At 37.6% G+C, this 27236-nt stretch overlaps 4 protein-coding genes across 4 annotated transcripts; all 4 read right to left on the bottom strand.

The window, feature by feature from the left end:
- Positions 1–862: 862 nt before the first annotated feature.
- Positions 863–14567, bottom strand: LOC121974768 (ubiquitin carboxyl-terminal hydrolase 17-like). Its single transcript, XM_042525988.1, has 11 exons — positions 14016–14567; positions 7904–8876; positions 7729–7817; positions 4843–4928; positions 4594–4756; positions 2934–3054; positions 2672–2829; positions 2392–2476; positions 2080–2289; positions 1632–1693; positions 863–1554 (listed from the first exon to the last, which is right to left on the bottom strand). The coding sequence occupies exons 1-11, from the start codon at positions 14333–14335 to the stop codon at positions 1116–1118; spliced, it is 2706 nt and encodes a 901-aa protein (XP_042381922.1). The 5' UTR covers positions 14336–14567; the 3' UTR covers positions 863–1115.
- A 4044-nt stretch (positions 14568–18611) lies between these two features.
- Positions 18612–19361, bottom strand: LOC121974767 (nodulin-26-like). Its single transcript, XM_042525987.1, has 3 exons — positions 19097–19361; positions 18954–19015; positions 18612–18868 (listed from the first exon to the last, which is right to left on the bottom strand). Exons 1-3 carry the CDS (start codon positions 19208–19210, stop codon positions 18670–18672), a joined length of 375 nt encoding a protein of 124 aa, XP_042381921.1. The 5' UTR covers positions 19211–19361; the 3' UTR covers positions 18612–18669.
- Positions 19362–19367: 6 nt separating this feature from the next.
- On the bottom strand, positions 19368–19754 carry LOC121978126 (probable aquaporin NIP-type). Its single transcript, XM_042530504.1, has 2 exons — positions 19689–19754; positions 19368–19613 (listed from the first exon to the last, which is right to left on the bottom strand). The coding sequence occupies exons 1-2, from the start codon at positions 19752–19754 to the stop codon at positions 19368–19370; spliced, it is 312 nt and encodes a 103-aa protein (XP_042386438.1).
- A 3-nt stretch (positions 19755–19757) lies between these two features.
- Positions 19758–25731, bottom strand: LOC121974766 (UBP1-associated protein 2B-like). Its single transcript, XM_042525986.1, has 3 exons — positions 24187–25731; positions 23397–23450; positions 19758–21504 (listed from the first exon to the last, which is right to left on the bottom strand). Exon 1 carries the CDS (start codon positions 25648–25650, stop codon positions 24202–24204), a length of 1449 nt encoding a protein of 482 aa, XP_042381920.1. The 5' UTR covers positions 25651–25731; the 3' UTR covers positions 19758–21504; positions 23397–23450; positions 24187–24201.
- Positions 25732–27236: the final 1505 nt, after the last annotated feature.

Here is a 27236-nt window from a genome sequence, read left to right as displayed (position 1 = left end):
TACAAAGATATAATCTTCTTCTGATTTTTTTTAAATAAATTCACGTAGTGTATTAATAATAAAATAAACTCATAAGCTTGGGAGATTTATTGGGTTACTAGTCAGAAGATGGGTCACGAACAGGAAGCTAGTCTCTTAGTGAATGAGTTATGATAGTATTCTAGGGGAGAGGGAGTTGAGCCTGGTAAGTAATTGACAGGCTGGACGTAGGGCTCCTGAGAACATATCCGATTGACATTAGTCGGTCGAGATGAAATGAAGAGCAAAGCCACATAAATATCTGATTGAGCAAAAACCTAAGCCCCTCAAAGTGCTCGATCGAGATAAAATAGGGAGGAGAACCTCGTATCTATCTAGCTAAGCGGAGAGCTGAGCAAGATGGGGAACTTCCACCGGGCAAGTTCCTCAATCTTTGTTCTACTTTAAACTTTTGACTATTATCTACTCCGATCCCTTTACCTGTGGATCCAAGCCATATCATATAACAAAGAATTTAGTACAAGCGTGAATGGAAAAGAGTACTTCCATGTGATGTTTCTATAATACATCATGAATATGACATAACCGAGGTAAATACCTCCTTTATATATTAGTCATTATTCCAAAGACTAATAGTCACCTATGACTTACCTTCTCTGTATTGATCCTGAGATAAATTGATAGAGATACTGAAAACGAGCATATTCATCTTTTTATCTTCATATAATAAATCATGAATGAAGATCATTTGGCTCCCCATGTAAAAGGTCATTACCTCCTTTCCAAATCATATCAGACAGTCTCGGAAGAATTAGGGTGAGGTGAGGCAATCACCATTTTACTGTAATATACATGAAAACAAAGGTTATAAGAAAATCAAAAGTAAATTAAAATCCTAGGCTCTTCTTTTCCTTCCACTTAATTTGCAATGGCCGAAATTAGACCTGTATACATTTCTCTACAACCCAAACGGATCAAACAAATGTTTGGGGAGTTGGCTCCTGTGCAGATCTTCTCCATAATACATCAGTATTCCCCTCATGTTGCCTATTGTCGTCAATCTCTACAATCCTACAATGTTCACTAAAATTCCTACTATGTTCACTATCGTCAGAATACAAAAACGACCCCCCGCTCTACCACCATCTGATCAATTTCCTTCCTGAGGAACTAGTATTTTGTCCAGGATCTGTCACTGGCATCGTGACATCTGCTTTGGAGGAATGCCGAGAGCGAGTAAATCCATCATAATTCTCAGAGATTCTCATGGGGCTACTGGGGCTGACACAGTCTGATTCGCCAGACATGTGCTCCCACAAGTCTTCTGTGGTCGTCGACTCCTTTGTGCTCACTGTACTGCAAGTGGAGCTTTCATCGAAGAGTGAAGAATTGTCACTGGCAGAATCATTCTGGTGACCATAGAGATCTGATCGATATGGATATAAGTATTCCCCATAGTCAGAAACTAATGAGCCACCAGGCTTTCCTTTACTGTCCCTTGTGATCTTCCTTGCTTGTTGTACAAACTCATGAGCCCTCGCTTTCCTCACAGAACTTGGAGCACGAGGCAAACACCTAGTTAGAAAGACATATTTAACTTAGAATTCCGAAAACTCGAAAATGAACATGCAGCTTCAGTCAATTTTACTCACCTGGAATAAAGAAGCATATATGCACCTTTTGACAAAACCTTCTCAATGTCCACAGGCTTTACCTGTACCAATAAAACGTTGAGATCCGAGGGCCATTGATTATTGGGTGCACATGTTTGCCATTAGAACAGTGATAGAAACCAGGACATTGGCTATGTAGATATATATACCACCATTTTATGAAGAAAAAACCGACACATTTTACAGGTCAGAAATCATATGCTATGGACAATTTCAAGAATTTACTTTTCAATTATCTAACAGGCATACTCATCATCTTATATTGACTAACAAGGCATATTAAATGGAATTATTCCAATATCAAATCAAATTGAAAGAGTTGATACGGAATTCAGATAACCCTAACAAAAGTCTACACCTCTATTAAATGCCACAGTCAATTTTGTCAAAAAGCAAAGCAAGCAGATTAGGAATTAATAGAATATACCTTGCTATCATCAATCTCATACCACATGCCTTGTCTATCCTTCACATAGCAGATGTAGTGACCAGAAGAGGAAGTGTTAGTGACATTCAAGTGAACAATTATCGCATAAAGCCGATAAACAGGGGATTTGTCATCGCCACTCATATAACGTGCTAAATCGAGATATTCAGGAAACTGGATAGCTTTGTTGATCTTGCAAAAATTATCAGACTGTAACAATACCACCAGAGAGTTACAAAACACAAGAAAACAAAACTCTTGCTGAACCAAATCCTGAATGTCAAACAGAAAAATGATTTTATGATTCATTACCTGAAATCTTTTCAACACAATGGTGAGGACATTAGGAGCCTCCAATATTGTCAATTTCTTTTTTGCTCGCTCATAGGAGTTGCATCTGTCAGCCAGAATCATCATGCACATTAGGAATCAAGTAATAATTGAATTTTTCTTAAAAGTAAAAAGGAATGAACCATCCAAAGAAGACTGTTTAAAATGTATAGAAACATTTCATCCAACAAAAATTAATAGATTGACCATAGAGAACGGTCATGTTCAGCACAATCATTTATAAACCATGAAAAAAATCAACCTGTCACACTTATATTTGTTTTCCCCATCCAAAGTTTCTGACGATGTAAAACGAAGTAGTGCTTCATCAAGAGTTGAAATATCGCCACCTATCTCAACAGTGAGATCCATCATCCGTTCACAATGTTCAGACTTGCCCTTGCATCTAGCACATCGTAACTGCATATTTATCATCCACCATTAACCATATCCAGTTTTAATAACAAGATTAGAATTTCAAATACAACTGTTAATTATCACATGAAGCTAATCCACTAAGTTACTTTGGATTGCAGATAGCCACCAAAAGTTTGTTGTATTAGTGTTGTCTCCTCTGCCAATAATCCATCTGGTTTTGCTACAGCTTCCTTTAAGCAAATAGACTGCATGACTTCAATAGCATACCTGACATAGAACACTCAATAGATGCCTACTTAGCATTTAAGAAAAGGAAATGTTTAATTGCTAAAGTACATCTTGAGATCAAATATTTTATAATTGCAGAAATTCAGTTTGCGAAGTACTTTGTAATACAGGATACTCCACAACGTACGTATTTAGTTTAGCAAACCAAACACAAAAAAGTTAAATTCTAACAGGACCAAATAGGGAGGAGCAGGACAATCAAGACTCAGTTTCCTAGATATGATCAAATGAGGATTTATATACTTGAACCTTTGAATTGGATTTTAAGACCATAAGTCTATAATTCAGTGAAATCTTAAGATATATACCTTAGAATAAAGTAGAAAATATAATACTAATGCTTCTTGTAAAGTTCATTACCAATGATTTCTAACTATTTATGATGTATGCTCAATGTGTTTAAGCAACTTTAAACACTACATGTGATTTTATGCTACTGAAAATTGATAGTATCAAATATTAATCTCTGACATGAGTTAAAAAATAAATGTGTATATTTTACTATATTATATATTCATGTATACAAATGCATATATTAATATATTGCTATATTTACTATGTGTTAGTTAAGACACTTGTCAGATCATGATTACATTTGTTGAAGTACTTTGGAGCTGAATCCTTCTTGGAGACATTCAAAAGGACATGTATTGGAAAACCACCTCATTTTGTCATCTATATTCACCAGCTTCTGCTTTTAACTTCTCCAGTCTCACATCCTTCTGTTCTTAATCCTAAAATCTTCTCATTTATCCTTCTCTTGACCTAGGCTTGGTCCAAGCCCACAAGTGCATGGAGTCGACATTATAACCAAATCACGACTTTAATTACCATGGTAGTGAGAAACATTAACTCACACTGTACATCCCCATGTGTGGAAAGACCATTGCCCTAATTTGTGGTGCAGCATAAGAGTCAGATGTTAAGCCAAGTAGCATGAGAAAGACATGCAAAACATAAAACCTTAATTGAGTAGAATTGGAACTGTCTCTAGAATGTATCGTAGATTTATTTCATGATTTATTCTTTTCATAAATTATGAAGCTTAAATAAGAAGAAAAAGTACTCACAAAGCAATACCAACATTTTGCATCCAAAGAACCACAGCACAAGAAACCAAGCAAGCAGATCCAAATCATGACTCAGTGATCCAAATTTATAAATAGAGTATTATCGAAGAGAATGAAAATAGTAAATAAAAAAATACAATGTAGGCTCATAGAGTTCATATCAACATTCATGATTCATCATCTAGATTTAGTCATTACAAATCATGAATTTATGACCCAAATTTTACAAGAGAATGCTATTTTCATGCGCTAGGATAATAATAACCAATTATGCTAAAAAAATGAAAAATACATAGCCATATGATAGATTTTATGTGCATACCATAACACTATGCTCATGGTGTTTATCTCAACATTAATCATATTGGCTTCAATCAGATGAGAGAATCCAGGTAACTGAGGATTAGTATTCAGCAACTTTGTAGGGCATAATGGCATTTAAACTCACCTTAAGAATTCATGGGCATCTTCCTGCTGTCCATGACCAAACTTACTTCCAATGTTCTGCAAATGAGACAGAATTCCAATTGGAGATAAAGGAGACTTCCCTTCCTTTGCATTCCTCACAAGGTTTTCAAGTTCGCATGTAAAACACCATTCCTGCTTTGAACCTACAATAATTGTACAAAATATATTTAAAAGGTCATTCTTCAAGCCTAACAAAAAAATTAAAAATAGAAATAGGGTATGAGCATACATATTCTAGAATGAAAACCTTCGAGAAGATATGCAGTCAATGGCCGAGTAAATACCAAACACTGGAGAACTGCATTAGCATAGCAGCTGCATCAACAAAAAAAATGTAAGAACATCTGTTTATTGAGCAAGCATGTGCTCTAGATCATACATACACCAAAGAAAGTTAATGCATTTTACGTATAGTAGTCCTAAAATGTCCATTATGCATTAAATATCCAGGTAGATGACACACCAATCAGAAGCCTATGAATTGTGAAATGAAACATGCATAAGTGGTTCATGTCTTTATTTTGTAGACATCAAAGATGGATAACATGAAGGAAGTTGAGTAGAACAATTACTAGCAATAACTCCCAATATTTCTAGTAAATTTCTTATTAACATTTAAGTAAAACTCTTCTTCGGTATCAATGATCTTGTTTGAGCTTATTAAATTAGCATCTTAGGCAACTAGTAGATCAACAACTTATATTACTCAAACTCATACAAACACAAGTATCCAAGACGAGAATGGATCCAAGACAAGTCAAAAGGGACACAAATTTTGGACACTAGAAAGAGGACAATTTTTTTAAAAACTTATTAGCATATATATAAAATTTATATATGCCCCTCCCAACAATGTGAGCAACCCCTCTCCTGAAACAGTGGCAGTCCCTTCTCTCTTCTTGTGTGATGCTGCTTTGTCTTCCTCCGAGAGACACACAGGAGATAAGTCTCCTCTTCTAATTCTTCTTCTTCCTCGTTTTACTTTCACTCCTATTTCTCCCTTACATTACCCTTTAGGCAACTCTATTCATCCTTTGCTCAAGTTGTCTAAGGAAATGCATGGATTTGTTTGTTGGAAATGTTTTTCACAGTGGTACCGTGTCGCGTCATGTGGACATATGTATGGGATGTTGATGTGAGAATCGATGAAGATCATAGAGCTAGCAGAGGTGAAGAACGTATGAACTGAATATGAAAAAAATCCTTTTCTCTTTCATGTTCTTTGCAAGACAAGCAGAAATAATAAATATATGAAACAAAAATCCAAGCACTAACACAATAGAATTTGTATGGTTCAAACTCTTCGGTTCCTACTCCAAGACCTATGAACTATTAAGATGAGTCATCCATTTGAAAGCAACTATCTTTCTCCTTATCAGAGGTGGAAAAACCTCGTGCAAAAATATTCTTTACAATAAAGATAAAATGCAAAAAATTAACAACTGTATTAAAAGATCAAGAGTTTAAAGGTATAAATCTTAAGAAATAAAGTTGTGGAGATCCTTGATAATGATGGCTCTGTTGTTCCTGATTGAGATCCCCTTACTCCTCTATTTATAGTCACTATGCTTGGAAAAGCTTTACTGAGTTGTTCTTTTACTCTATTTAATTCCAATTAACTCATCTAATCAATTAAAACATTGATCATGGGATCCTTATCTAGCAGTTTTTATCTTCCAGTAAACTCAAATCTATCCTAGTCAATTGAATAACTATCAGTCAACTCAACTCTAGATAAGGTCTTCTCTTTGAACGATCTTATTTTTCAAAATACAAATAGTGCTTCAGTCGACTAATCAATTGACTAAACTCAAACCAATCAACTGAATCACTTTTAGTCAACTCAGCTTGAAATAAAATAATTTTATTTGCAAATAGAGTATCATGAATCAACTACCTAGTTAATTAATTCAACTCTCTAGTCAATGCATTATTGACTAACCCTAAAATACTTTATTTCTTGTTGAGTTTATGCCTTAGTAGAAATCTACTAAAAACCCATGATTACATTTTTTTTTGTAATTTCTCACATCTCACTAAGATGATCTCAAGTTGTTGCAACCTTGCCTTGCCTAGGAGTTCACCACCTAGCAAATCCTCAACCTTGTCAAAATTGTCGACACAACTTACAGCTCTTCATCCTATGTCGATCTCTGACAGATATCTAAGCCATCCAGTCAAACCAACTTAATTGTGCAAAGTTATCAACCACAACTCAACCTCGTCAAGGCACATCAACTTGGCCACGCTTAGTCAACAAACACAACTCGAGCTCGTCAAGGCATAAGCTCCACAAGTTTTGTGTGCATCCTGCCAAATTCATGCACACGAGTAACACAAATAAACCTACCTTAGTGGAACATGACCACTTAGGGCATGATTGCACTAACATGGAAGGAAACAAGTCCAATCATAACAATCAACCACTACAAGATAAAATTCACACAATATGGGCTAGGATTGGTGAATCTTCTAAATAATATTTTATTGGTTCAGAAAAATATTATACTTTTGTAAGTTAGCTCCAACTATTTGGGGTTAATAAGAATCCTCTAACTTTGTTTAGTAGGTACATATGAATCTCGGATAATTCTTTGGCATATTGCAACAAAAAATAGATTGAACTCATCAAGCTAGCCCATCTAGTTAGATAAGACAACCAATTGAACAAATTATCAAAGGTAAGATATTTAGAAGGGTTCAAAATAATATATGGTGCCAAAATTATAACTCATGCTAGACTTTTCCAATGAATAACTAAAGGCTGAATGCTACTATTGGTGGGACTAACATGTTACAGCAGCACTAGCAATAGCTTTTTATTTTATTTTTACAAGAAACTCACATCTAAACTTTGTGTGGCAACCATTAAATTTACTAATTAACCGACCCCAGTACACACGTGTCATGACTAGGCATCAGCACTAAGTGGCATGTCCATTTTGCACAGCAATTCACTCAAATAGTTGACAGTAAAACTCAAAAACCTATTTGATTGGATAAGATATAAGAAATGGTAAGACAAGGTTGCAGGAATTTTAAAACATTGGAACCAACAAGGCAAGTAAGAGCCAGAGGAATTGTTATAATTTGTGGGTATGCACTAGGTTTATACCTATTTCCGCAATTAGTAAGACCACAGGGCTGCAAATTAACCTTGTCAGAGTTGTAGAATTTGATGAAAAGGTCATATGGAAAAAGCATCTGCAAAGTTAAAAGACTAAGTTTGAGCAATCTAAAAGTATGCATGTCTTTCTATACCTTTATGTAAATCTAAAAGAGCTACTTACCAACTCCGAATAGTAGTGCCTTGAAACTTTAGAAGATGTTCTATGAGCATTGCCATTTGAGGATGATTCATAGAGTGAAAAAGACCGAGTAACTCCATTAGTAGAATAGTGATCTAAAGTAGCTGCAGAGGATCTGGTGGTTTTGGGATTTATGGGCTTTACTTCAGTGCTTTGTCCATTAGCAACATATCTTGAGATTTTCTTGTTTGAAACTAGAGTCCCATTACTTTCCAAGTTAGATATAGCTTCTGATGATGAGGATTCATGAGAATAATTTTCAGATATCGAGTATGTACTTGGATGAAACCCGTTACCAACCCTCACACATACTTCATTGCTTGCATGATCAAGTGATGAAGTCGCTTTTAAGTCAGATGTGCCACTAGGAACCAAATCATCCGCCTCTACTTTAGATGTAGATGGAATCTCCCTTGAATGATCCGAGAACATACTGTTATTAGCCAAAGAATTTGACCTAGCAAGTTCAGGAGTTGAAGACATTATAGTAGCTCCATTGCCAGTGTCAGCTACACTTCCAAGGCTACTAGTAAAAGATGAAGATTCTCCTGCCCCAGCAATATTTGGAAGTGATTTGCCATCATACCAGGCATCATTAGGAGAATTAATGGTATGAGAAAATGCCAAATTAGCGGGTATTATTGATGGAGCAGAGAATGAATCAGAAATGATTGTCTTCACAGAAACATCCTTAGAACTAATACCTTCATTGTGGACCCCATTAAGATTATCCATAGAATAAGAGGATATAGATGCAGCAGACCGCTGAGAAAACCTCTCAACTTCTTCAGTACCCTCTTTGGGTTCTAGCATCTTCTCCGCTAAACCAGACTGTTCAGATTGAACTCCTTCAAGACCCAATTCATCTTCCCTATTATACTTCTCACTAACAGGTGGAGGTTGGCATTCGTCCTTGTGACCTCGCCTCCAATGAATAATCTGACACTTACCAGAGCTGCAATGATCATTGGATGAAATATAAACCATGTGAATTTACATTGCTCTATGTTTTTGCTGAAAGAGAAAGCAACATTTTAAACTAATAGGAAGTAGGAAAAAAAATGCAAATCTTCAGGTTTTGAACATCAATCTCCAACATAAACAGTATCTCTTTTCAGACCCCAAGACGCATAAATTAATTCAACCGATGCAAAATTGTTGAGTCAGCAATACCAGTTAGATTAAGGAAGTAAAACTAATTTCTTGTTCCCTAACATAACTAAGTCTCAAAATAAAGTTTTCTATGCACATGCATCTATGGTATAATTTTGTATTTAGTGGTGCATTTTCTATTACATCATGTAACAAGGATTTCTTTTTAAAAAATGAAAAATTTCCTCTTTATCAATGTGATGTATACACCAAAACCATGCAGTTAAAGCTATCTCGAAGAATTAGAAAAGCAATAAAGATAAGGGATCAAAGCTAGCAAAAGAATTGTTGGTGCAATTGGGGAGATTATGTTGTGCAATCGATCTCTAAGAAGCTTGATTTAAGGGGAGGCTGTTAGATACAACCATACTCGAGTTGGGCTCTTTTTGATGTCATTGATGAATCCATTGGCATATTGTTTAAGATATACAAAATATGTTGGACAAAATTAATATGATATTTTTACTTATGCCACAATCTTGATAGCGACTAAAGGTGTGGATGGGCCAATTTAGTAGGAGAAAATCCAAGAACACACTCCTGACAAGTAAAATCCCAACAGGTCAAGGAAAGGACTAAATGTTTGGAAAAAAAATCTTGGAAAGTGAGCTCTTAGCAAGTTGAAATTTTGACAGGTCGAGGAGGATTAAATGTCTACTAAGGAGAAATTAAATGTCTAGTAAAAAGTTTCAGAAAGTGAGCTCTTGGTAGTTGAAGTCTTGACAAATCAATGATGACTGAATGTCCGGCAATAAATCATGAAGAATAAGCTTTGGCAAGTCGAAATCCCAGCAGGTCAAGAAGATTGGATGCTTGGCATGAAGTCCTAAGTAGGAACTCATGGCAGTTTGAGATCACAAGGTGGATCTCCTGATAGGTTCGGCAAATGCTGAAGATCATTTATGTGTTGGAAGAGATGCTTGTCTCCTTGAAGGCTTGTCAAGGGGGTCTTGAGGGATGGAGCATGATTAGCATAAAGACATGTGAGATGAATGAGAGTGCTTTTGGGTAGAAACTTTTCTACTTAGGCATATACTCGACTAGAGAATATGTAAACAAGTGTTCTAGGTCAAAGCTAATGAATTTATTTAAGGTCAAGAAAGTTCAATCGACTAATATGCATATTTTGCCAATTGGTTAGTTGTGTTTGTTGGTGCAATATCCCCTGGGTCAGGTTGACCAGGTTGACTAAGCTTGAGTGGGCTCAAGCTTGAGTCTTGATGTTTGGATTTCGATGTTTGACAATACATGGAGATTGCAGATGCAATCGTCCGTTTGGGGAAATTGTTGATACAATTCCCCTCTGGTCAAGGTTGACCAGTTAGATGTGAAGAAGAGTCAAGTAGGTCAAAGGGTTGACTGTATACTGACTGGAAAAGTCCTAACTGAAGGTTGGGCAGTTGGAAATCCTGGTGAGTGAAGTCAGGTGAAAGACCTAGTGAGTGAAGCTAGGCAAATGGAAGCCCCGGTGAGTGAAGCCGGACAGTGAAAGTCCTAGTGAGTGAAGCCAGGCAGGTAGAAGTCCTGGTGAGTGAAGCCAGGCAAGTAGAAGTCCCGGTGAGTGAAGCCGGACAGTGGAAAGACCTGGTGAGTGAAGCCAGACAAGTAGAAGTCCCGGTTAGTGAAGTCGGGCAGTGGAAAGACCTAGTGAGTGAAGCCAGGCACGTGGAAATCCAGGTGGGGCAAGGTTGACCGAACATCTGGTGTTGAAAAGTCCAAGTAGGTCAAAGGGCTGACCGGATACTTGGTACGTGGAAATCCAGATGGGTCAAGGATGACCGAACATCTAGTGGAAGTAAGTCCAAAGTAGGTCAAGGTTGACCGAACATTTGGCACGAGGAGAAAAGTCCAAGTGGATCAAAGGGATTGACTGGACACTTGGTGAAGAACTCTTAGCAGATCAAGGTTGACCGGATGCCAGGCATAATGTTCCAACAGGTCATGGTTGATCGGATGTTGAAATTGGAGACCTTGGACTTAGTTTTAGGCAAGTCGAAGATGGTTCAATCGATCAACCGATTGATTAAACCAAAGTTCAATCGATCAGTTGATCGATTGGAGGTGCGCTGTGAAGAAAGATGGCCCAATCGATCGATCAATCGATTAGGAGCTTATGTCGCGCACACAGAAGCTTTCCCAATCCATCAACCGATTGATTGGGAACCTCCAATCGATCGGCCGATCGATTGGGGATAGACTGGATTTCTTGCGCGATCACGAGAAAGTCTGAATCGATTGGTCGATCGATTCAGGCTATTTCCAGAGAGCACAGAGGCGCTCTGAATCGATCGACCAATCGATTCAAAGCCTCCCCAATCGATTGAGAGTCATTCAATTGATTGGGATCTGACTGTTGCGCAGGTTATAGCTGTTGGCGAGCGTCTTCTTCGTGAATTCCTCTCCATCGACAAGCAGACGATCTCAGCGTCGATTCTCACGAGCTTCTCCACACTTCCACAGTCAGTTCTTGAAGGCTCTTGGAGATAAGTGTAGTTACACTTCTAAGGTTCAAGAGGCAACAACAAACAACAAGTAAGCAAGAAGAAAGAGTTTTTCTTTGTATCTTTATATTTTCTTCTTGCGTGTGATGTATTTTTGTTGTGTGGGTTTGTACGAGGCTTCTCCGCCTTCGGCTGCAACCGAGAAGGAGTATTTTATTAGTAGAGAGCGTGTCGTGTGTGGATCCTTGGATTAGTCACCTCTTCTTGAGGTGGATACCAAGTAAATCCTTTGTGTTAGCATTATAAGTTTGTAACAACCATGTTGAAGGTTGATCCAGAGGAGCTGAGTGGAAGACAATTGAGACAATTAAAGGGTTAAATAGTTAATCAACAATAAGTTTGAGTCGACTCGATGAGCATTAGTCCCATGGATAGGGTTTCGAAATTTGGTGGTTCAGTCGACTGAAGGCACACGTAGTCAACACAATCACCAACAAAAGTAATCGCAATATAAATGAAATAGTCATGGATCAACACATTGTGTTGAAGGTAATCAAGAGGAGCTGAGTGGAAGGCATCTGAGTTGACTAAAGGGTTAAATAGTCAAAATAATAGGTTCGAATTGAACAACATTCGCTGCTGCAGACAGGTTCCAAGATTAGTGGTTGAGTCAACTGTTAAGGTTGATTCAGTCAATTTATGGCAATTAGTTTCATAATATAAATATCAAGCAAAGACACTACAACTAAAAAATTAGTTACATCACATTTGCAACTATTTCTCATGTTCATTGCTTCCCATTTGTTGATATTGTGCTAGACTCAGTCTACAAAGGATCTTTTCAATTAATGGATTCTGCCCAGCGCATTATTACTAAGGTCTTGAATTAGCAAGAGCATTTGAAAAGAATTTGAATTTATAAGTTGCTTCTATTCATCACAATCTCAACAAGAATTAAGTAGGTGTCTAAACGACTGGATATCTTGCTTTTAGAATTAGTTTTTATGGGTCTCCACTAAGAAATAGATCTTTTCTTATATGTTAAAATGATAGAATGAAAATTGTTTGACTAGCTTAACCTAGTTGAGATGAAACTAGTTGTTGATTATTACCCTCTTCATATGAAATGTGAGTCTGCTTTATGATTATACTACATGACACCACATAGTTCCACTTCATTCCAGAATTAAAAAAAAAATGGATCAATGGAGAAGAAACAGATTCATGTTGACTAAGAGGACCAGCTTCAAGAGATGTAAGATTTTGCAAAGAGTAGATACGAGCATGACAAAGTTATGTATATCTACATGACTACATCTGAGCGCAGAGTCTCATTTGTAAACCATATATTGACATAGCTTACTCAACAATTAAAAAAAGCTAGCAGAATAGTTGTACTGCCATAAATCCAAATGAGGTCAGGGAGGATTAATGTTGTTCTATATATAATATAATGTTGTATGTTGTTAGTCGTCATAAGTTTAGATCTGATATAGCTGATCTAATCCAATAAAAAAGATTATGGCCACAATCTAATTGAAAAAAAAAAATAACAAATATAGCAGTCCTAAAATTGTCCTAAATAATATAAAAAATAACAACTGCATTAATTGCACACAATTTCTTTTCAATTTAATAAACATTGATTTTTAGACACAAAAAAGGGCCAAAAATATTCAAAGTTTGAAATTTGGCATGTCTCAATTGTTTTCCCTCTCTTCACATTAGAACAAATGAATATCTGGATCAAGGAAGAAAGCAGAGCTTCACCTTAATAATGTAGGAGTAGCTAGTCTAGAAAGATAAAGGATTTTTCAAGGCTAAATATGAGCATGGCACTGGCAGAACCAACAATGAGAATTATTTGGAGAGGAAATAGCAATACTTGTATAATATGTATCCTGATGTCACTAACTCAACACTTGTCAATAAGCTACACAGACATAAAGCTAAATGAGGTCATAGAGGCATTTGATATATGAATAACATTGACACATGATGCAGCATATCTTGATGGACCTATTTTATTTTCTACCAATAGAGCCTAGACCAGTGCATGACACTGATAAGTAAGAATTAGCTTAAGAATAAGCTTCAAGATATGAAAACCAAGCACCTAATTTCACGTCATTATTCAAATCAGAAAAATAGAGAAGGAGACAATTTCTCCTCCCTCTGATCAGATAAATGGGAGTGCAGATTGTAAGGAGTAACAAATATGTCTTCATCCTTACTAATCAACAAAGAAATGTGCCACGCTTTATTCCACTAACACCTCTATGACAACAGAGTTGGTTTCGTTCAGGATAGCAAATTAGGGCTTAAGCTCTCTACTCTGACAGATACGTTGAGCAAGGTTTTCCTTAAACTCCAAATTAGCATCTTTACAGTCTTACTCGGTCATAGGTAAAAAAAGATTCCAAAACCCACAAAGAACAGCATGAATAAAATGATTAAATTTCGTCAAAGAAAGAAGGGGAAAGGGACTCAATTCTACCTACCAATATCTGACAATCTTGCAACGGGAACATCTCGCCGCGGCGAAAACAGAGCACACAGCACATTCCGGCAGCGCCGAGGGCTCCTTAGCAACGTAAGTAGAATAAACACCAGCAGCTGATGTGGCCGAGTAGGATGCCATGGCTTCCATCTCCGCGACGGCGGCCTCCTGCGCTGCGAGCAGCGCCAACCGCCGGACCTCCGCCTGCCTCGCCTCCGCCAGACGCCATTTCTGGTGCACTAGGAACGCAACAACGGGCCCGACGAGGAGGACCAGAAGCAGCGCCGCTCCCGAAAAACCTAGATCGATGTAGAGGCGCATCTATCGCCGCCGCTCGCCAGCAGACAGCTCACGATCACCGACCTACTATGATGCTGCCCAAGGCGGCGCTCATACATCCCCTGCCACCCCACAACCGACGCCCCAAGATTGCGATGGCCGGATCTCGAGACAAACACCCCCGCCCAATTCGGCCAGCAGCTGGTGTACGTTAGGAATGTCGCCAAATGAAACGCGAATGGGGAGGAGAGAGAGAGAGAGAGAGAGAGAGACGGCGAGAAGTTGAATCACATTTTTATTGGCTAGTTTGTCAAGTGGGGGAGGAGATGGTGACCTTTAGACATTTTTTAAATTAATACACATTCGAATGTAACTCCAAATAGATCACGATTTGGTAGTTACGAAGCACTAGGAATTTAACTCCATATAAATACTAATATGATTTACAGATGGAATTTATTATTATTATTATTTAAATAGATTCAACTATCTCCGTATTTATCCCTCTATGTAATTACGGAGATTTTAAAAAATTCTGAATCAAATCCATATCCGAAAAGACTTTTCAAATTCGTCCTGATTTTTTTTTTCCCATATGACCTCGAACTCAAAATTCTGAATCAAATCGTATCCGAAAAGACTTTTCAAATTCGTCCCTGTTTTTTTCGGAATTTTTTTCAGTCTTACAAAAAAATCTCAAGTAAAACTTTTAAGGATAGACATATAAATGATGGGACTCATAAAAAATGAAATGATGAATCCCATCATTTATGTGTCTATCTCAGCCCCGGTCCTAATAATCCGGAGGCCCGGGGCGAAACGATCAAAATAGGTCTTTAATTTTTTTCATAAAGTAAAATTTATTTATAATAATTTCTTCTAATTTTTTCTAGATATAAAATCATCTATAATATGAGTAATTTCAAAAAAATTTAAAATCTCTTTTTCGATAGATAAAATTATTAATCCATTTAAAACCTTCAGATGCAGCGTGTAGGAGGTGCTGGTGCAGCCGTGTATAGAAGTGGCAAAGGCGCAGCTTCGCTGTGACGCTGTCGTGGAGTCGCCGATAAAAAGGAGAGCAAATAAAAATGAAAAAAAAAAAAAAGCTAAAAGAAAAGTGATGTAATTGTAAAAAAATTTAAGAGAAAATTGAGAAGTAGAGAATATGAAAAAGGAGAGCGCTCATGGAAATTGTAATTTGCTCGAGCTTGTCTGCTTGTGCCGTTGTACGACGACGGAAGAGCAGGTGCAATGGACAAACAGTACCAGATTTACAAAACCTATTTCTTAAAATAATTAATATATATATATATATATATATATATATATATATATATATATATATATATATATATTATATAAACATATACAAGTTGTGGGCCCTCCAAGAGCTTTGGCTTGTGCGGCGGCGGAACAGCGGCTGCACAATGCAAGGTTTACAAAAATTTTAAAACAATTAATATTTATATTATATAAACATCTCAAATTATGGGCCCCTCCCAAACTTGGGCCCTGGGCAATCGCCCAGGACGGCCCGGCCTCTGGGCCGGGCCTGGTCTATCTTTAAGAGTTTTTCTTGAAATTTTTCCTTAAGTATATCAAAACTCTTTTTCCATATGATCTCGAAATAGTGAAAAAAAGTATTATGCTTATAAAGCTCATAAATGACATTCTCAATCGGGGACGAAACAAAGCATCGGATCAATTTATCAAGTGGGAGAGAAACTAGAAAAAAAAGAACCAAGAAGAGTCATTCATCTCAAATGATTTTTATAGTCGGCCTCGTGATAAAATATAAATAAATAAATTACGAAAGATATTTTATCCTTTCACGATGAATCTTTATATAAGAGAAGTCAGACATCTAATTAAATATTTTATATTTTTAAAAATTAATTTTAATGTATATTGAAATAAATATCTATGTAAATATCAATTGTATCAATTCATGAATACAAAGAGTATTATTGCCCTTGGACTATGGTGAATAGAAGAACATCAAATTGTCACTTACATATTGATAGTTTAATCTCTAATTAAAGATTTTCAGGTTTTAAGTTATCTACCATGAACATTTTTTTGATTTATACTAATTAATAATTAGTGAAAAATTATTAGTAAAACGAAATCAATGTCCAAAATCATTGTTACCTAGTTCAACGTAAGAAGGAGCGTAATTAGCTCGAGAGGAGGTGGATAAATACTTGGCAAAGGACACATGCTTGAAGAAGATGACACGTGTGTGCCGATGGATCCTTCGTGCCGAATGAGAGAGATCAACTGTCCGTGACGGGCAAAATGCATTCTGACCGTCAAAATCTGTGTGACTTGCGTTTGTTGTTTTTTAGTTGCTAATAAAATCCTTTGCGTGGATTCACGTTAGATCGGTGACTTTGACAGGCACGTGCCAGGAACCATCAGGATGTGTCACGTGCTCCGGGCGTGACAGCGTTTCAAATGTCCTCAAATGTTGTTTCATAATTCAAATTTAAAAAATTCCCTCTTGCAATTGATGATGCAATTTTGCATTTATGACCATGACTTGTAGAAGGTTTTTATATTGCATTTGTGGATAGATTTCTTCTCCCAGTTGTCCATTTCATGCCATCTTTTTCATAGGTGTTTTTTTTTTTTTTTTTATGGTTTGATTTTAATTTTTAATTTTTAATTCTCAATTTTTAATTTGGGATGCTAGTGTATAATAATTGTGTGACATTGGAACTAAGTCATCCTCTTTGTCTTACTATTTTTTTTCCTCCATGAGTGTAATGGAAGGTTCTCTGACATTGAATATAAAAGAGTTCATGCTCTAAGACCGCTTGATGGATGACCATTGTATAATTTTTTTTTATTTCTATCCATAAAGTTTAGTTAACAAAAGTAAATTATTTGATTGATGAATTTTAAATAGTAATTATTAAAAAAATTAAACTTTCAGAAAGATAGAGAACTTTTAAAACATTGGTTAACCAATCTTGAATGCTTATTAACACACTTTTATAGAGTCTATTTGGTTGACCAGTACTTCAAGTTTGATCGACTAATTTTGACATTGTCTTTTGGCAAATTTATTAATTTGTTGATTTAGAACTTTTTAATCAACAGTAAGTAGTTTCACAATACTTAGACATTAGGATTGACATTGAATCAATATCAAGTGTGATATGACTTTTAGAAGCGTTGACTGTATAGCTTATTTATTCCTACCTAGGTATATCACCCAAACATAAAAAAAAAAATTTAATCTTTGGTTATATATATACTTGCCACTGCATATTATGATATCAACTTTTGAGTTTGATATTTCTTGTTAACTCTAGTGTATCTGATGTTTAACTTTCATTTTATCATCATACATGCCGGAGGATTAGATATTCATTATCTTTTTATTTTTCAAATTAAATTATTTTAATGATATGTATTAAATTATTAAATTCTTGTACTAGTCTATTATGCTTGGTCTCGCGCTTCTTCTTTGATCGGATGTAAATTTCTCGTGAAAAAAAAAACTAAGATATGTATTAGCGACTAGGTAAAAAGACAAACTAAATTTTTTTTTTCGAAACCAATTATATATGGTATCGAGTATTAGATAGAGTATGAATATGAGTTTATCACATCCGCCTCCATACTTGAATTCGAAAATACTTATATATGAATATTTGATTATTTAATTGAGTCTCTATCTCTCCTCCATGGGGTCGAATATTAAATTTCCAATCGGATTCGAAGAAAATTATCATCCCTATGCCTAGGTCTCCTTACAAAAGTATTCAGTTGACTAGAATGTGACAGATATACTACAATGAGATAAGAGATCAATTCTCAATAAGTACATACTCTCAAAAAAAAAAAAATCTCTTACACCCTCTAACCATTTGACGCTAGACTATAAATTGAATTCATGATTTACTTCCTTTCATATAATCGGAAGATGTACTATGAAAAATATCTCGGATGAACTCAATCATCATTTATGCTACAATTAGAGCATGTATAAGCGGTAGGACACTAGTTACATTTCCCACCTATTTATTATCTAAATGATTCATTATAATTGACATTAGAGTAATCCCAATGCTAATCATTGTAAGATAATTGAAAGCCATGGTGTGATGGCTCATAAATTATTGGACCTTAATGCCGTCATCGGCAAATAATTCAAGGGCCGAGCTATTGCCCTACCCGGGCTTAAGCCCGGGCCCAACGAGTTGAGAAAGAGGAGAAAAGAAGAATATAAGAAGAGGAAGGAACAAAAAAAAAAAATAATCAGATAGATGGTCAATCCGGGGTTTTTATTTAGGATCAGCCCGAGTAGGTCGTTGATAAAAGATAATATGTTTATTTCTAGCCGACTGGAAAATATACAGAGTTTAGCAAATCATACTGGAATTGATCCTCTTTTGATTCCTATTAGAATTTTCTGGCAAGTCGAGGAAGCTGTACAGAGTTGATCCGGCAACTGCACCGATCACCGGCGCAACTATATAGAGCCAGAGCCTATCAAACTTCTGCGCTGCAATTGCAGGTCCTAAGCTTCTTGCCGGGTTCATGGAAGGACCAGTCACCTTGCTGCATAAAACGATGATCCATTAAACATAGATCAAGAAAATAAAACAAACAAAGATGATACTGCGGCGATTGCATGCTGATTTACCCAGCAATAATTGCATTAACAAAGACGATGGCTCCTATTGCAACTCCTGAGAGCTCCTTGACCTATCAACCAAAAGTTAGGAGTCAGTAAGGATTAACCTATCCAAAAGATCTATATCTTAATGGAAATGCTAGAAGCCACACCGATCTGCCATCAGCAGCAGCACCACTGATGACGATCATCAAAATGAATGTGAGGGCGATCTCCCATGCAATAGCTTTCAGATTGTTTGTGCCGTCGGAAGGAAGAGTAAGCATGACTTCTGCTGGATCTCCATAAAATAACCATTTCAGTGTGAAACTAGCAAGGGTTGATCCAAGCACCTGAGCCACCACGTAGGGTGGAACCTGAAGGTGATTGATACAAGCTAAGATCAGGTGCAGTTTCAGTAAAAAAGAAGAGAGAATTAGTTCACTAGCTCTTAGGATTGGATGGTACAATAATCCAGGGAAGTTTGCTGACAACAGCAGTAGCAATGGTCACTGCAGGATTCAAATGTGCACCAGAGATGTGCTCAATTGTGTAGACCACGGCTGTTACTACTACACCCCAAGCAAAGGCTACACCGAGTAAACCGATGTCACTTAGGCTTAGGTTGACAAAGACCGATCCACATCCTATAAAGATTAGGATGTATGTGCCTATGAACTCAGCTGCAGCCTGTGAAACACAAGATCAGTTTGCTAAAAACCATAAATGTATAAATTGAACAGTTCAGGAAAAAGAGAAGCTTACCTTCTGTATCGTTGATGGTGTGTTCTCAAGTCTATCATCAGAATGCTCCTCCACATTAGAAGCCATGGATGACGAGGAAGGTGTTAAACTGGTTCAGGAGAGGAATGAAGGACCTTTGACATGTTAATGCACTAGAAGAAAGAAGCTATTTATTCCTGTTATAAATAGATGACTAACGTTCTACATAATCTATTCATTTACTAAAATTGGTACAGAATATTGATGGCTGTCGAAGAAATCTAGACTACGCAGACTTCATGCAGCTCCCCTTCATGAGAAATCACGTGAAGTGGACTTTCTAACCGTTAGATGTTGTGAAGCTAATCCTCATCATAAAACATCATGCTGCAAGAATTAAATTCCTGGTAATCCAATGGCGGTGAAGCTCCCTTCACGCGATTTTAACAAGAGGCTGCACTTCAGTTTTTTTTCCCCTAGACTAAGAACCACGCCGACGAGAAATCAGTTAAACTAATTGTAAATATGTCAATCAATAGTGATATGATTTCTAATACAAGCTTAGCTTCTAAATTGTCTTGAATTTGCAGACAAATTGTTTAATTTTCGTGTTATAGAAGAGCTAATAGACAAGACGTGTAGATATTTCCTATAAGAAATATGCCGTATCCGAATGTATTAGATCCTTGTGTTCTTTAAATACCATAATTTATTCATAATTCACCAAACGATGCTGAAATATTGTCTGATCTTGGTATTTATATTGGACTTAAGATGATTATCTTCGGGTTCATAAGCCAAATTAAACTTAACAAGTACTATGAAATAAAACAAGCCAAAACAGTCAAATTTTGTAAATGCATGTGACTTCCTACTTTAAAAAACAGTTTGGGGTGTATTTATAATAATCAGAAACTTGGGGACCCCAGTTCTGACGACACAAGTTCTTCCAACTTGGGGCCAATTTACTCAGTTTCAATAATTGAAACTCTCTGTTCACTCCCCCGTGGTTTCTCAAACTCTTTGCACTCTGCAAGTTTATTCCCTCTAAGCGATTTTATTACTCCCAAATTTACCTTTTCTCCTCTTCTTTTTCTCTTTGCAAGATCAAGCTATATGTTTCCACTTCCTATATCTTCTTGTCTATTTATTAGCATCAAACCAGATGAGACATCTAACAGTTAAAACATTTTTATTCATTTGTAAAAGAGAAGCTCTAAGTTCAGCCCCTCTTTTAGTTACTAGGCATTCCTCTTACTAGTGAATCAGGTAAATGATAGAGTAATCTCATTTCTTCCCTGCCTTGGCTCCATGGCATCTCGTTTGTTAGAACTATAAATGCAGCTTGAATCTTGCATAGAAAAGTTCGACTACAAAAGACCAAGTTTCTCGGACAAACAAGTTGGGCTAAGTTTGGCGCTTACCATGATCCTGCTTAGAGTGGACTAATGTTGGTCAGTTGGATATGATCAGTGAGCCACACAAAATTACTGTGGGGTTGACGTTAAATCAATAATGAATTGTGAACAAATGGATATTCACACCAAAACGATGTGTTCTTGAAAGATTGATCTTAGTGGCAGAGGAATTGTCAGATAGAAATCACCTAGAACTTTGCTAGCTTATTGTAAATGATATTCTAAAGTTCCCTTTCCATATACCATTGGTGTCTTTGATAGGTCTTAATGTCCATGCCAAGCCAATGATATTCCACATTCTAAGCGCTTTGGTGGATCCGAATTAGCTCTTTAGTGGATTGTCTGACAATCACCTTGGCCAACTGTAATTTCTTCTGATTTGTTACTTTTGAGTCGACCAGATTGATTTAAGTGGAAGCTCGCTTCAAGGTCCAAGCTCTCTACAAATGCAAGCGGGATTAAATATTAGAAGGTTTGACATAATTTTTATATCAAACAAGCAGAAAAAATTCATAGATTTAACATCTGCTAAAATTACTCAATATACGGATGACATACATAGGGATTTGTAGTGGATGATTGTAATAAAAAGCCTGTCAGTTCACAACTCTGTTGTCCGCAGGCACACAATACATAACATGATATGATATGGAAATGCTAACGGCATTAGCTTCCGGTGATTGCAATGGCAAACACCGAGAAAGAAAACCTACAAACGCTGAGATCTTTTTAAAAATGTTAGGATGACAACTGAGGGAGATAAGCATTGCAACCTAAGTTCACTGACACAACTAGCAGGAACGTGAAAGACAACTCAAGGGGAGGAAAGTTTCACGATGAAGGCATTCACAAGGAGGTCTTCAATTAATGCATCTGTTGGTTTGCAATAATGACGGCCAAGTTCCTAGCCATTCGCTGGACATAGATGGAGAAAGTCTCAACTCAAAGGGTCAATGGAGAGATGAGCATTTTGTCAGTAGAAGCTCAGAACAAGGGCTACTAGGTTTTAAGGTTGCATCATTGAGCATGAGCTTATAGAGCTTGACGCCGAGATGGACAAAGTTATAGGAAGAAGCATCACATAGAGAGAGAAGTCACTGATGACCAAGCAAAGACAAAGTCATGAGGTTCAAAACAGGCATGGTCACGTTCCAGACTATTGCGAGAAGTCCTTGCAAGGGAGATTCAGGATTGTGCTACTAGTGTCTTGGTTTCACAGAAGTGAAGGAAAGGAGGGCATGTCTGTTTGTGCCTTTGCTAGAAGGGGGGAAAAGGCTGTGGGGCAATCATGGCTTCAGTGAGGAACCAAAAGCAGGCAAGGTCACAATTGGGGTCTTCACAATAGAAAATCGGAAGAGCGAGTAGAGTGGGGTCAAAAAATTTCACAAGAATGGGACAAAAGGCAGGTGGTAGGAACAAGCAGTACGCATGCAAGAAGAAAAAAAAAAACAACAGCCCGGTGCACAAAGTTGATCTATTGTACACAGCCTTACCCTACTTTTTGCAAGAGGCTGTTTATAGGATTCGAACCGTGACCTTTTGGTCATATAGCAACAATTTTACCATTGCGCCAAGGCTCCCCTTCGCATGCAAGAAGAAAGAAAAGGGAAAAAAAAAGAAGAAAGTGTATAATATAATAGACATACTGTCTTCGAGTCTACACAAATTCAAAGGTGAAAGATAACCAAAAGCTTAAGTACAAAAATGTTGTAGGGAACCACCTAGGCGCATTAATTAATACAACCTATGAAACAAATTAAACGTGAGAAAACAGAAACAGAAAAAAAAGTTTAATCTAACCTCATTCTGATCTAGCATTGCACATGATAACAAAATTTGCATACATCAACTAGTAAGCTTTCAACTATTTGAGAAGATTACAACTAGCAAAACACTGAAACTAACTTGACAGGAGCCATGCACCTTTTGCACCATCTAACAAGGCCTAAAATAGAACTAATAATCAGGGTATCTGGGTTTTTCTTATCATTCCATGGCATTTCAATTATATTTAAAAGAATAAAACCTGTCATTTCATTTCGCACTTCTCTTTTATGCAAATATGCAGCAATAATAAAACATTTAACAAATAATGTAACTCTATCATCAACGAATAAAAAAAGCCTGTTTAGCTACTAAGGAACGCTAACGAAATTAATAGCATAAGTTAACAGCAGACAACTTAATTGTCATTCTATTATGAAAGTTGACTCAAATGTTAAAAGACATAAAATAAGAGTAATAGCCAACTGCAACAAACAATATGGAGATGCATCAAGCTGAAGAGAATTAAAAAAATATGACAATAGAACCAATTATCCAAGAGATCTACCTTGCATAATGTTGGGAAAGGATGTTGTGCACCAACCATACCCTCAGCAGCAACCTGTCAATGAACGTGGTCAAAAATCCAATGTGGATATGTTGCATTTTTTATCAAGTGATTTTTGGAAATTTAAATACCAGCAAGGAACGCATAGTGTTGTAAGTTTGATTATAAATCAGAAAAAAGTTCCAAATACCCATCTAAAGAAATTTATAATCTAGAAGATTAAAAGGAAAGATCAATCAAATCAAGTTAACCGCACAGATAAAATCAAGAAAATTTTTAGTATGGTTCAAAAGGAGTTCTATCTATAAGCCATCAATTAAGCTGCAAAAACATGATGCCCAAGACAATAAATTTCAAAGTATGATTAAAAAAAAATCAGCAAAGATAACATATCTATAGCCATTACATCTTAGCGAAATTTGTAAGTTCTATTCAAAATCAATTCCAAACGCCATCAAGATTACAAACGCCGGACCATTGTCCAAACAAAGGAGAGATAACAAAAGCAATCCAAAATCCATACATTATAACAACGATAAACCAAAAGAAGTTCCACAATTCAAATAATTGATGCATTGGAAGACTTTCTTGGTATTCAGCACCAACAGACAATGAAAACCCATATGTTCTTTAAAGAACATGAATAACCGCAATCACACTACTAAATTAGAAGACAGAAAACAACAATTAGACAAAAAAAAAGAGATAAAAATTAAGGAAACAGTAAAAATCAGTCTTAGACCAAGAATATAATCATTATAAGTCCATTGCATGTGTTATGTTTATATACCTAAATTTGACCATATCAGGCCATAGGCCCAGTCGTTGTTCTTGACATTGGAACTCCCAGGTAAGAACTGCTACTTCCACCTCGTTGAGCAACTTCTTGAATCCCCTGAAAATCTGATGGGCCTTGGAGACTTGGTGAACTTTGGAAACCAGTAGCCCCTTGAAATCCTGTAGATAGTTGAAATCCTGGAGGTCCTTGATATGGAGTACTTCCCATCCCATAGTTTAGAACCTGTTTCACCTGAGGAACAACTGCAGAAGGTACAGATAGCTGGTTACCAGATGCACCAAATGCAGCTACAAAAGCAGGGTTCAAGGTAGCTAGCATGGCAGGTGTGACCCCAAAAGCAGCCGGATTTTGCCCAGCTTCTGCAAGTAGCGCAAGCATCGAAGGATTTGACTGAATCCCCTGGCCAAAGGCTTGTGCGCCACCTATGCTAAGAAGGCCTTGCCCCATGATCGCAGCTTGTTGTAACGCCATATCTGTTGGGGTGCTTGCATAACCAGATACATTCAGAACTCCTGTGCTTGGAGCCATATTTGGTGAAGCCGCGGCATTCTGGTTGGATGCCGCCTTATTCTTGTTATCGAAGGCCCGTTCGCAATGTAGTAGGTGGCCCTCAAAATCTTTTCTTGGCTCTTCGAGAGCCCTCATGGCACCCTCCGCTGTCTTGTAGACAAAGAGAGCAAAACCTTTCGGCTTTCCAGTGCGTCGATCGAAACCGATCGGACCCTCCTCAATCTCGCCGTACTGGGAAAAGAAGCTGAGGAGGTGCGCACCGTTAATACCTGGATGAACGTTCCCCACGTAGATCTTCCTAGATAGGTTGTCCTGATGACCAGCGCTGGGGCCAGGGTTGTTGTGGTGGGCGGGATGAGCAGAGAGTCCGGCAGTGGCTAGCTGACAGGAGATCATGCGGTCGTCTATCAGTTTTTGGCTGCGGCGGAGGGCACGACAGGCAGAGCTGCGGTGACGGAAGAGGACGAAGCCATACCCCTTGACTCGGCCGTTGGCCTTATCAAAGATAACGCGGCAGTCATCAATGTCTCCATAGCCAGAGAAAGCGGCGTGGAGACCTTCCTTAGTGGTCTCCCATCCGAGGCCGTGGACGAAGATCTTGCGGTGGGCGGGATCGAGGTCCGCGACGCGGCGGATCTCGGAGAGGGTGGTGGGGTCGGAGGCGGCAGCGGTGACAAGCAGGGAGACGAGATGTTCTCTAGAGAGCAACTCCAGGAGCTTGGAGACGTCATCTTCCTCCTCGCCGCCATGTTCGTCGTCGGAGGGAGGAACGGGTGTGTACACGACGGGATGGTGGTGGGCCTGGGAGTTGGCATCGGGAGGCAGGAGGATCTCGTCCTCTTGGTCGACCTTTCTCTTCTTGGTTGCCATGGACGCCGACAGTAGCGGATGGAGCGGCGCCGGTTGGGTTCTACGATTCACCTTCCTCTTCCCTCGCCGGCCCATTGTTTGCCCGTAGTTTGACTTCGGCCTCTATCTTGGACAAATCAAATGAAAACTACGGGCCTACCCTACGGCTGCTGTGAGAATGGGTACTTTCAAGTTGGAGTTTAACTAAAACCAAATAGCCATATAACGCTTTGCATATTTGTCGCAAGGCCCACATAAATTTTTGATTTTTCAAAAACTGAATTCTATTTTATTTGTATCTGAACATATATTTTTCTCTTTTTTTACATTTAATTTGTTTTTGATTTGATAAAATTAATGATATTTTTTTATTTTAATAGTCTTAATTATTGTAAGGGAAAAATGATGAATATATATATATATACACCATATGTGATCAAAATCTTAATTTTTAATCCTCCGTATACAATTCTCTTCTCTTTCTTTACATGTAAGATGTCGTTTTTGTTGGTACAGCAGAGGCCGGCAAGAGGGGGATAAATTGTCTAAAAAAAAATAAAGTATATCCTCATCGGAGTTTTCAAAATAAAAGCAATAGTAAATAATAATAAATAAATTAACAGAAACGAAAAGAGACTCAGCTATTTACTTGGTTACAACTAAGAAGGTTGTTAATCCAAAGCAGTAAGAAAAAACGCACTGAAGAATCTCCTTCTCTGAAGGTGGAGAAACCTTTTACACTTTGGAAGCTTAGAATTATTGCTAGGAAAGACTATACAGTTGATTGCTTGAGTTGTATTTCAATTCCTAGCTCCAAGGGCCTTTAAATAACCTTTGGGAACTCTATCCCGATGGTCCAAGGCGCCTCCAACAAGTTTCAAGGTGCCTCCAACTCGGTGTAGCGGATAGAACTCTATCTATTGCGAACGGTCAAATTTGACCAGGCTGAAGGCGCCTCAAAGCAAGTCTGAGGCGCCTCAGTGCTTAAGGCGCCTCAGACTGAGGCTCGAGGTGCCTCAACTTGAGGCGCCTTCAACATTGGTTGAAGGCGCCTTGAGCAGTCTTCTCAGCTCCGTTTCTTCTTTGCTTTGACTTCCGAGGCTCTGTTTGTTTGGGTGATTGCGGCCAACCGAAATAGAGCTCACCCAAACTCAATTTTCGGCCTTATCCTCGAGCAGTCTTCCTCCGCGACTTAACATCCCTCGAACGCCGCGCACGTTCTTCTCGCCCACCGGTGTACTCTTCCGCAGCTCTTTCGTCCTTCGGACGCACCGAGCCCGTCGGCTCCCTTCCCGTGTCATCCTTCTCGCTAGCTGCGTCTTCCGCTCGACTTCCTGCACTCCTAAGTTCCTGCATACTTAGACACAGGGATCAAACACAAAGCAGGACCTAACCAACTTGGTTGCATCAAAACATCCACAGGGATCCAACAATCTCCCCCTTTTTGATGTGCATCAACCCAAGTTCAAGTTAGGGTAAAATAGACTAGTAGTAATTTTTAAATAAAATTACTAAACTAAGATGTTAATCATAAGTTTGCAATAAATAAAATTGCAACTACTTAATTAAGAGTTAACCAGAATTTTTCAAAAATATTTTTAATTTAAAAAAAAATTCTCTCCTCCTAAACTTATACTTCTCTCTCTCTCTTTGATCACATAAAAAACGGGGTAATAATAAGA

Source organism: Zingiber officinale, chromosome 4B (genome assembly GCF_018446385.1).
Source record: "Zingiber officinale cultivar Zhangliang chromosome 4B, Zo_v1.1, whole genome shotgun sequence".
Lineage (NCBI taxonomy): Eukaryota > Viridiplantae > Streptophyta > Magnoliopsida > Zingiberales > Zingiberaceae > Zingiber > Zingiber officinale.
Note: the sequence above shows the minus strand (reverse complement) of the source record. Positions and strands in the feature narration are given on the sequence as shown.

Bases quoted from the DNA above. Each gene is read 5' to 3' on its own strand.
- LOC121974768 (XM_042525988.1), bottom strand. From the start codon at position 14,335: ATGCGCCTCTACATCGATCTAGGTTTTTCGGGAGCGGCGCTGCTTCTG. The intron at 3,055-4,593 runs GTGAGTTTAAAT...GTTCTATGTCAG, and splicing joins GATGCCCATGAATTCTTAAG to GTATGCTATTGAAGTCATGC. The intron at 2,830-2,933 runs GTAACTTAGTGG...ATAAATATGCAG, and splicing joins GTGGCTATCTGCAATCCAAA to TTACGATGTGCTAGATGCAA.
- LOC121974767 (XM_042525987.1), bottom strand. From the start codon at position 19,210: ATGCTTACTCTTCCTTCCGACGGCACAAACAATCTGAAAGCTATTGCA. The intron at 19,016-19,096 runs GTGTGGCTTCTA...TTTGGTTGATAG, and splicing joins CTGCTGCTGATGGCAGATCG to GTCAAGGAGCTCTCAGGAGT. The intron at 18,869-18,953 runs GTAAATCAGCAT...CGTTTTATGCAG, and splicing joins GTTAATGCAATTATTGCTGG to CAAGGTGACTGGTCCTTCCA.
- LOC121978126 (XM_042530504.1), bottom strand. From the start codon at position 19,754: ATGGCTTCTAATGTGGAGGAGCATTCTGATGATAGACTTGAGAACACA. The intron at 19,614-19,688 runs GTAAGCTTCTCT...TGTGTTTCACAG, and splicing joins CACCATCAACGATACAGAAG to GCTGCAGCTGAGTTCATAGG.
- LOC121974766 (XM_042525986.1), bottom strand. From the start codon at position 25,650: ATGGGCCGGCGAGGGAAGAGGAAGGTGAATCGTAGAACCCAACCGGCG.